Raw genomic sequence first — 10376 nt, 5'->3', positions numbered from 1 at the left:
CGACCTTGTCCCTCACCAGGAAAAGCTCAGCCTGTGGCTCCGCGAGCGTGGACCGTTCCGTGGCCACGAGCGAGAAGAAACACGGACCCCCGCCAAGAGCTGGGATGGATCTCGCGGACGGGAGGCGGAGGGTACTCGGCCCACCCCAGCGGAGGGCAGCGCGTGGGTCCGTTGAGATAACGCTCCGCGGACTCGATGACTCCTGGAGCAGAGCCCTGGCCGCGCTGCACCGCGGGAGGGAGGGGCTGCGTCTACTGCAGGGCCATGAGAGGGAGGAGCCGGTCCGGGGATGGGGGCGGGGGCGCAGAGACTGGAACCCGCGCAAGCGCGGAAATGCCCACGGCCGCGCCCTCCCGCGCGAGCCGCGGGGACACCCGGGCCGCCCTCGGAGGGCACGGATGTCGCGCCGCGCTCCCGGGGTGCTTCAGTTGCGCCCACGGCCGACGCCCGGCAGCGGCGGGCAGGTGCCACGACCTCTGGACGTTTCTCGCCCCTTCTCGGGAATGGAACGCTTAGAGAAGCGCAGGTCCGCACCCAAAACACAAGGCGGCACTGTTGCGTGTGCACCGACGACTCTGCGGCCAGCGCCCCGGCTCTCTTCCCGGGAACGCTTAGGAGCCAGAGAGCGCCGCACCCGCGCCACGCCACGCCACGCCCGGCAGGGCCGCAGCAGCGCGCACGCGACAGGGTGTCGTCCATTGGGCAGCAGGAGCGTCCGCCAAGGGCGAGGGGCGGGAATTCCGTGCAATCTGAGCACGGTCATTGGCGAGGACAGGCGAAGAGGCGGATGGATAGGCGGGTCGGGGCGGAGCTTCCTGTGGGCGCCTGGAGCCTCCGGGGAGCGACCGAGGCGGAGGTGGGGAGCGAGGCGCCTGTGGGCTCCGGCGGGCAGAGACTAGGTCTGTCCCTCCACGCCCCGCCCCGCCCCGCCCCGCCCCACCCCGCCGCCGCCGCCGCCTCGGCATCGCCTTCCGAGCCTCCCAGTCCTGGGCCGGCCCTGCGGGGCATGCGCCGAGTCCCCTTCCCGTGCAGACCGGCGGTCACTGTCCTCCCCCGGGGACGAGGCGGACAGGCGTCCCCCGAGATCAGGGCCCGGGAAGCCCCGTGAGCCGCTCTCGCCTGGGCGCCGTCGAGGGGCCGCCCCGCCCTTCCCACTCCACTGTGCTCCGAAAGTGCTTTGGGGCGCGTCTGGGGAGTCGTGGGGAAGCAGGGCCGTCCCCACCCGTCCACCCGGCAGCGTCCAGGGATAGGTGGGCAGAGCGGGCGGGCGGGCGTCCTGGGGGAAGCGGCGTCTGGAGGTGTGTGTGCAGCGTTCCGCGGTGGCGCGCGGTGGGGTAACAAAGTCTTGCCCGTCCCTTGACAGCGGTGGCCGCCGGGGAGGGAATCCTGCTCTGCTGCGGGCGGTCGTGGGCTGGGGCGCTTCCTGGCCTGTCTCCTGGGGGAGGTAGGAAAGGTGAGCCCCGCAGAGAAGACGGTGGCTTCCCTCGACGTGGGTGCCAACAGGAGCCATCCCTTCAACCGGTCTTCCCGCGGGAGGGTGCCTGGCTGGGAACACCCGCAGGGCTGGTTCCAGCACCCATGGGACCGCTGGGTCCAGCCCAGTGTGTGTCCGGGGAAGACCCGCCTTACCCGCCAACCTTCCCGCACCGGGAGGGTTCCCAGCTGCTGGTGATGCTGCTCAGGCGGCTCCCCACAGCGCCACCACCCACCCCCGGAGCCGGCCGCTGGGTTTGACCTGTCCGCCCGGGTTCCTCTTTGCTGGGCTCCGAGGCCTGGCGGGACTTCCAGTCTCCTCGGCGGCTCTGGCGACCCAGCATCCCTTTGCCCTGGGGTCAGACGGACTCCCAAGGAATTGCGTCCCGTTCCGGTGGAGAAGACGCTTCCTTCCCTCTCCCTTCCTCTCCTCCGCCCCCTTTTGCTCTCTTGTCCTTGCACTTTGCCTTGTCCGTGTGTCCAGCTCTGTGTGTGTGTGTGTGACTGACGCGAGCCCTTAGTCACCGCTTGCTACTATTTTTTCCCCATGTTATCACTTGTCTCTTGACTGTGCGGTTTGCGGGTTGTGCTTGGTCACACAGGGGATTTTAGTTTTCGTGTCATCAGAATCTCCAGGCTTTCCTGATGGCTTCTGGGGGCTCTTGTCGGTTTGTTTCCTTCTGGCTCACGCTGTGTCTTGCCCCCTGGACGCTGAGCACCAGTTCCGACCGCTGGGTAACAGACGACTCCACGTTTCGGTCCTTCCCCACCTAGCGCTCCTCTCACCCCCCAGGGTTCTGAGGGACAGGCTCTGGGAGGGCTCTCGGGGAGCCAGGACTGTGGCTCAGAGTCCCTCTCAGGCTGCGGTCAGGTGTCCACTGGGGCCCAGTCATCCTATCTGACTGGGTGGGGAGCCCTCGTGATGATTCTCCCTCTGGAGGCTGCGGCAGGAGACCTCAGTTGCTCCCCACCTGGCCTTCTCCCAGGACTGCTCGGCTTTCCCCGGACCTGCAATCCAATCGAACCAGCAGGAGAGGGCGCCCTAGACCTGGCCACACTCTCTTTATGACCTGGCCTCCTAAGTGACTCGCCTCACCTCCGCTGTGGTTTTTATTGGTCTCACAGGTCCACCCTGGAACGTGCTGGAGAGGGCGCCACGCTCAGGGTGGAGGCTGTTCCTGAGTGCTGCAAGTCAGAAGCGCCCTTGGCGCCTGTAGATCTGTGTGGGCTGCTGGAGACCCCGAGCGGGCCGCCTCAGGAACGTGTCCTTGGTGTCAGCGGGAGCAGCAGGCCACCTCCTGGGGCTGACACTGGCCGGGGTCTGCATTTCTGAGGGCGGGGCGTGCTTTGACATCCTGAAAGGGTTGCAAAACCCATCACAGAGAACCCCAAGAAGGGAGACTCTGCCCCCAAGACCCAGTGTGCCCCGCAGGGTCTGTGCTGTGTGCTCGCTGGCTCTTCATGGAAGCCTTTCCCAGCCCGGGTCGGGGACCCCTGGTCCAACATCCCCAGGAGCCGGCGGGAAGCCCGTTCTGGTCACCACAGCCCCTTTTGCATGGCATGAGTGCCCCATGCCAGGCTGCATGGCATGTGCCTCCCACTTCCAATGCCCTCCTCCCAGGGGCTCATTCCTGCCCCTGCCCCCTCTCTGCCCCAAGTGGGGTGACCTCTCTCTGCAGACAGGGGAGGCCTGTCCTCCCGGCATGCAGCCCTGAAAGGAGAGGGGCCGGGGCAGGGAGGGGGTGTGCCGCGCCATCGTGGTGAAGGCAGAGCAGCTCCTTTGTTCCGTGATGTGTCAGGTTGCCGGATACTGGGCTCCAGGCTCCAGGGGCAGTCCCTGGCCTGGGGGGTGGGATGTGGAGTGCCAGGTGGGTCCCGGAAGGAGCTTTCCACTGGGGCCCCAGGAGGTTGCCCCATCCTTCCCACTGGGACTGGCAGGTGACTTCCTGATGACGCTCTCCGTGGCTCTGAATTTGTCACAGAGGTTCCGTGGGCGATGAGTGCTTTTCCTGTTGGCCGGTGCCGCCTCTGGGCAATGCAGGGACCCTTGATGACAGCGCCTGACCCCTTCCAAAGCCGCCTGGCCCTCCTTGAACCCGACGAGAGCAGGTTGCCGGGCCTTCCCTGAGGAATGTGTTCCTGGCAGGTGGGGACAGCCCCTCCCCCAGGGTGTTGGGTACAGGGTCCTGGGGTGCCTCAGGACACGGTCAGGCCCACTGAACCCCCACACTCCTGGGCCACCTGCCCGCTGGCTGTCCTCTGTGACCCTGTCTCCCCTGAGCCAAGGTGCCCGGCCTGGTCCCCCGGGAAGAACAGTGAGGAGGTCTGGCTCTCCCTGCCATGGGGGCCTCGGGGGCCTGGACGGGGACGGTGTCCTCCCTCCCTAGGCTGCCCAGCGCCCTCGCTCAGGGAGTGCTCTCCTAGCGGCCTGTTCGGCAGACGGGCACAGTCACGACAGCAGCCAGACCCTGTCCCGGCCCATGCACCCACCTGGACAGATCGGCGCCCTCCTAGACTTACTGGCTCCATTGAGGGTCCCAAAGGGGCTGCCCCAGAGCACCCTGGGGTCTCCAGACCCCTCGGCCCACAGCAGCTACCAGCAGCCCAGGCAGGACCCAGGGGCTTCCGGGCACAGAGGCGCCGCTCCCTGGCTTGTGAGCCTGGGGCCTCTCCAGCCGTCCCCTGTCGGGGGGGCCTCCACTCCTGCTCTGGATCAAGGTCCTGCCCTCAGGGAGAGCTGGTGCCTTCGGGGGACCGGGCCCTGGTTGCAGTTGGAGAGTGCGTCCAGGGATGGTGCTCTTCTTGGCTGCCGCCCTGCCTCCCAGGGGCCTCCCCAGACACCCGGCTGCTGTCAGCTGGGGCTGGGGGGTCCTCTGGCCTAGGGGTCATCCCAGTTTGGGAGTGCCCTTCCCTGGACACTGTGTCCAAGGAGGATACATGCTCGCCCTTTGTTGGGGGCCAGGCACAGGGTGAGGGGACACTCGGCCCCACCACCCCTGTCTCCGGGAGCCCTGGCTGGGTACGGTGCCTCTTCTGAGAGATCCTGCCCGGGACTGGTGCCACCTGCCTCCCGCACAGTTGGGGACCCTGGCCGGGCACCTCCTGCCAGCCGCCTGCTTCTGTCCTAGCCTCAGCCGGGCCCTGCAAGCTGTCCATGTGCCTGTGACACCCGGTCCCTCTGCGGATGTTTGCAAACACCCCTGCCCCCACAGTGATGTCTGGGGGCCTCTCTGGGCCTTTGTGTGCCGAGTTGAGGGTGGGTGGTGGTGGGGGGTCTTTCCATAGTTGCCTACTTCCTGTCCTCCTCGGCCCCAGGTCCAGGGGTGCCCCGCCTGCTCAGTTTCCAGCCTGAGCCCTTCCTTGAGCTGGCCCAGTCCCCTAAGCTTCTGCAGCAGGTTCCCAGATCCACCCGAGGGACTCCTGGCCAGTGTTCCCAATGGTGTCTGAGTGCCAGACTCAGTCCCTGGCCATAGATTTCGGGGAACCCCGCTCTGAGGGGCCATTGCTTCTGTTTCCTCTCCAGGTCCCCTCCCAGTTGCCTCGGAGAGCGAGGATGGGGCTGTCGGGAGGCAGAAGGGAGGGTTGGGGTGCAGAGGTGTGGCTTAGGGGAGGGAAAGTCAACTGGGCTACCGCCCCTCCCTGCCCTCCCTGGACTCAGTCCAGACATAACCTGCGGGTTGGAGGCCTGTGCACCCTTTATCTCCTAGTAGCCTGGCAGGTCCTCCTGGGTCTCCCTCAGTGTGGCTGGGTCCCCAGACCATAGGCCCCAGCAGGGTAGGGGCCCGTGCTCTGCTCTTGTTTTTGCTCCTACTTGCCCGCCCTTCCCGGGGAGGCCGCTGGCCACGACCATGCCAATCTCTTTCCCTGCTGCCTGCCTGCCTGGGTGGCCTCCAGCTCACCGCCCTGTGAGGCCTGTGGCCTCCCGCCAGGGCTGTCCTCAGGGGCCTGGATCCCCCTAGTTTATCTGCCGCCCTTGCCGCCCCACATGTGTCCCTGCGGCCTGGGGATGATCCGGGGGGTTGGGGGGTCGGTGCCCTTGGTTCACCCAGCCCAGCCCTAGGGCGCTTCCCCCCGTGGCCCTGCCAGGCATGGGGCTTGGGAGAGGATACGATGGAGCCGGCACAGGGAGGGGGCAGGAGACTCTGGGTGACTCGGGGCAGGAGGGGGTGCCCCAGAGGTTCAGAATCCTGGGCACACAGTGGGCTGAGCGGACAAGTCGCAGCCTCAGGGGGACCTCCCGTCCTCCCCACTGGCACTGGATCTTTCTGGGCCTGGCTCTGCTGCCTCCCACCCCCATTCAGCTGGTGGCTTCTAGATGCTTCCAGAGTGTGCTTGGCCCCTTTGCCTCTATGCCATTGGGCCCAGGGGGAGCAGTAGAGTGGCTGGGGCTGGGGGTGGGACTTCCCCTTTCTGTGTCTTGCTTGCCCCGTGTCTCCCAGTGAGTGGCCGCCCTGAGCCTGGGGCCAGCAGCTCAGCCCCAAGTGGAAGTCAGGCAGGGCTCCTCTGCCGTTTTCCTTTCCTTTATGCCATCAGTCAGGAGTGGCCTATCCTTATGAAGCCACAGGTTCTACACCTCTTGCACTCTCTTCTTGAAAGTGGTAGCGGCCCAACAGACACCCTTCCTACCTCCACCGCAGCTGAGGGTCAAGGCAAGGGTCCTTCTTGGCCGGCCTTGGCGCTGTCACCTTTTGGACCTGTCTGGGGTCGAGGTCAAGGGTCTTACCAGGACCACGGGTTCTGGGCCCTGGCCCTGCATTTCCTCTCCACCGTCTCCTTCTCCACTGGCCGCCTCGACACCCTCCCAGCCCCCTCTGTTGGTTCTCCTCCCTGGTCTGGCAGGGCCTGGGAGCAGCGGAGGAAAAAAATCCAGTATCTTCTTGGACAGTCCCTAGAGTGGCCTCTTGCTGGGACCTTGGGCAGCTGCTGCCCCCTGCTGTGTGTCTGAGTACTGCTGGAGCCCTGCGGGGGACCCCAGATTATTTGGGAGGTTTTGAAAGCGGGGCCACAGTGGTCTCTCAGAGCTCTGGAGAACATTTAAGTGGAGGCCTGGAGGCTCTTGAGGCCCATGAAACCTTCCTAATCCTTCTGGTTCCAGTTGGGGCACCCAGTGCACTTGGGTGTGTCCAGAGTAGTTGGAATCCCTCATGGGGTTCAAAGCCCTGGGGGTTGGACAGATCACAGGATGAGCTTGGCAGAGCTCTGAGGAGCCCTGGAACAGGGAGGGAGTACTCCAAGGCCCATGGAGCCCTGGGGATTGGTGACCAAGCCCAAGTGGGAGGCCTCAGGAATCCAGGGGGAGCTCAGGGAGGTGGTGGGAGCAGAGCCCTGGGGAAGGCCGTGGGCCCTCAGGAGCAGGGAGTCTCTGAGCCCTGGGGTAGGAGTCTTGCAGCCCTTGTCATTCCCTGGGGAAATGGGGTGGGGACTCCGGGAGCCCTCTTCCATCCAGTCTTGGGAACTCTTTTGGAATGAATGAAAAGGGGCAAGCTACGTCGGGGGTGGCCGCTGTTCCTTCCTTCCCTCTCTTCCCTCACGCCAGACACCACAGGGGTTGCCAAGTACACCCAGCTGCCTCCTCTTTACTCCTCACCTGTAACAGATCCAGGACCTGACCTAAGGCCTAGAAAGCGCCATTTCGCCCAGATACCTGGATATCTCTTTCCCTCCTTGGGATGCCCCAAGCCCAGCTCCACATCCCCCATCTCCCTGACACCGGCTATTACTCCAGAGCTTTGGGATGTCAACCTTGCCTCCACCCCAGGTCCCATATAGGTTCCTGCTAGGCCCCATCTGCCTCTGTCCAGCCACAATCCCAGGTAGTGAGTGCTTCCTGGGGCAACTGGACTTTGGTGAGTTCAGTTCTTCCTGTCAGTGTACTTGGTTTTTATCAGCTGCTGAAACAGGAGGCTGTCACTGCGTCCTTCTAGGGTCCTGGTAGTAGCAACCTGTTTGTTCTGCCCCCCATGTACAGGCTTATTAATGGGACCATTGGGTCCCTAAGGTGGACCTGTGAGGAGGTGGCATCCCCTGCGCATGCCTACCACCTGCCATGGACCATCCAGGTCTCGCCTGCTGCAGGGCCAGCCATCAGTCTGTTGCATTGGGCTTGGGATGGTGAGGGGCAGAGGGCAAGGGCTTGGGGAGTCCACACAGCAAGTGGCTGGGCTCTGGGGGTGAGCTAGGTAAGAGGAGCTTATAACAAACAAGAAAGGCTGAAACTGAGTGGTAAGAAAATTAGAAGTGCTTCGCTCTTTTCTGCATGTTTTCAACACACAAGGACCATGCACTATTTTAGGACCAAAAATATACGTGAGGAGAGACTAGGATGCAGCCAAGATAAATGGTCAAGAGTAGCCAGGGAGGGCCCCAGCCCCAGCCCTGCCTCCACGGGCGCATGTGCAGGCACTGCATGGGAGCTGTGCCACTACCTGCAGCAAGGAGCCAAAGGCAAGGGGGACTAATGCCAGCACCCCACCCCTTGCTGGGCCTCTGTTTCCCACCTGCCCGTGTGCAGTGGATGGCAGCCCCTCTGTGCTTTCCCACCCTCTGCCGGCAGCATAGAGCCAGGCGTGCACAGCAACATGTGGCATTCTGTCTTGGGTTTTTTTTATTATTATTATTTTTTTTTTTTTTTTTTGAGACGGAGTCTCGCTGTGTCGCCCAGGCTGGAGTGCAGTGGTGCGATCTAAGCTCACTGCAACCTCTGCCTCGCGGGTTCAAGTGATTCTCCTGTCCCAGCCTCCTGAGTAGCTGTGATTACAGGCATGCACCACCACACCCAGCTAATTTTTTGTATTTTTATTGGAGATGGGGTTTCACCATGTTGGCCAGGATGGTCCCGATCTCTTTACCTTGTGATCTGCCTGCCATGGCCTCCCAAAGTGCTGGGATTACAGGCATGAGCCACCATGCCCGGCCTGTCTTGGGCTTTAGTACCCACTTTCCACTTAAAAAAATATATGTAGACCAGGCACAGTGGCTCACACATGTAATCCCAGCACTTTGGGAGGTTGAGATGGGTGGACCACGAGGTCAGGAGATCGAGACCATCTTGGCCAACCTGGTGAAACCCTGTCTCTACTAAAATACAAAGCATTAGCCGTGCATGGTGGTGCACACCTGTAGTCCCAGCTACTCGGGAGGCCGAGGGAGGGGAATCGCTTGGACTCAGGAGGCAGAGGTTGCGGTGAGCTGAGATTGTGCCACTGCACTCCAGCCTGGCAACAGCGAGACTGCATCTCAAAAAAATAAATAAAATAAAATAATATATATATGTATATACAGGTATATATGTATATCTATGTATGTGTATGCATATATATGCATATATGTGTGTATATAATATAAACTTTGAGCACAGTGGCTGACACCTGTAATCCCAGCACTTTGGGGGGCCAAGATGGGTGGATCACCTGAGATCAGGAGTTCGAGACCAGCCTGACCAATATGGTGAAACCCCATCTCTACTAAAAATACAAAAATTAGCCAGGTATGGTGGCGTGTGACTGTAGTCCCAGCTACTAGGGAGGCTGAGACAGAATTGCTTGAACCCAGGAGGCAGAGGTTGCAGTGAGCCAAGATGGCGTCATTGCACTCCAGCCTGGGTGACAGAGTGACTCCGTCTCAAAAAAAAAAAAATTATATATATGTATATATAGAAGATTATGAAATACATACCCAGGGCAGAAAACCTGGGAGCTAAGTGAGAATATAGGCAGGTGAATTCCATCACCCAGGGATGATGGGGCATTTCAGCCTTTGGAGCTTTTCTCCCGTGTTAAACAAGCAGCAGTTCCAGGAGCTGAGAATGATGTGCCAGAGATGCTTCATTTTTTTTCCATCCCCATGCCCTTGGACACTGGGGTGGACTTCAGCTTTTTCCAGTTAAAACACCCGCAGACTGCTGGTAGCGTGCATGCAGCTTTGCCTGAATTTCTTTTTTTTTTTTTTTTTTTTTGAGACAGAGTGTTGCTGTCACCCAGGCTGGAGTGCAGTGGTGCGATCTCGGCTCACTGCAAGCTCCGCCTCCTGGGTTCCCGCCATTCTCCTGCCTCAGCCTCCCCAGTAGCTGGGACTACAGGCGCCCACCACCTCGCCCGGCTACTTTTTTGTATTTTTAGTAGAGACGGGGTTTCACTGTGTTAGCCAGTATGGTCTCAATCTCCTGACCTCGTGATCCGCCCGCCTCAGCCTCCCAAAGTGCTGGGATTACAGGCTTGAGCCACCGCGCCCGCCTGCTTTGCCTGAATTTCTAAGTGGGTTCTCTGTATACGCCTTGTTGTACCACAATTATATGTATAAGCAGTTACAGGTGCTCTGGGGAATGAGTTAGGGAATAAAACTCCCAAACAAAACACAAACATCTCTGGGTAGCATTTGATTCCTATCCCCAGACCAAAGCAAAATGCGGACCCAACAAAGCCAGATTGCAATCCTCGAGCCCCAAGACGCAGAGGCCCTTGCCATGGGAGCCCAACCCTCTCCTCCAGGAAGAGCCAACGCATTAAAAATAAATGGGGTTTTTATTGTGTGTCCACGAAAACAAAGGGTGGCCTTTGGTTAATCCCCCCCAACAAGATGACAAAAAGGAGGCATGCATGACAACAAGAACCATGTTCTCCTCTGACTGAGCGAGGCCTTGCCCTCCTGGACCCTAAGGATTACAGGCAAGCAGGGCCAGGAGGCTGCCGAAGAAAGCACACTCAGGCCCCCATGGAGGGCCTGAATCTGCTGCCTCCCTGGTGGGACAAGGCAGGGGGAGCAAGCACTACTCTGGGCTAGGCCCAGCGCCCCCCAAGCACAACACATAAAAGCCCCTGCCCCTGCCCCCACACCCACCCCCACCCCCACTGCTAAGGCAGTCAGGCAGGACTTCCCCAGAAGACCTGGCTCTGACGCCCAGACCC

General features: G+C 61.3%; 1 protein-coding gene across 1 annotated transcript; it reads right to left on the bottom strand.

The window, feature by feature from the left end:
- Positions 1-732: 732 nt before the first annotated feature.
- LOC108583703 (translation initiation factor IF-2) lies at positions 733-1846 on the bottom strand. The gene is made up of 2 exons (XM_017953865.3): positions 1630-1846; positions 733-1435 (listed from the first exon to the last, which is right to left on the bottom strand). Exons 1-2 carry the CDS (start codon positions 1815-1817, stop codon positions 760-762), a joined length of 864 nt encoding a protein of 287 aa, XP_017809354.1. The 5' UTR covers positions 1818-1846; the 3' UTR covers positions 733-759.
- Between the last annotated feature and the right edge of the window lie 8530 nt (positions 1847-10376).

This window comes from Papio anubis, unplaced genomic scaffold (genome assembly GCF_008728515.1).
Source record: "Papio anubis isolate 15944 unplaced genomic scaffold, Panubis1.0 scaffold918, whole genome shotgun sequence".
Taxonomy (NCBI): Eukaryota; Metazoa; Chordata; class Mammalia; order Primates; family Cercopithecidae; genus Papio; species Papio anubis.
The sequence above is the reverse complement of the archived record's forward strand: the minus strand, read 5'-3'. Positions and strand labels throughout refer to the sequence as shown.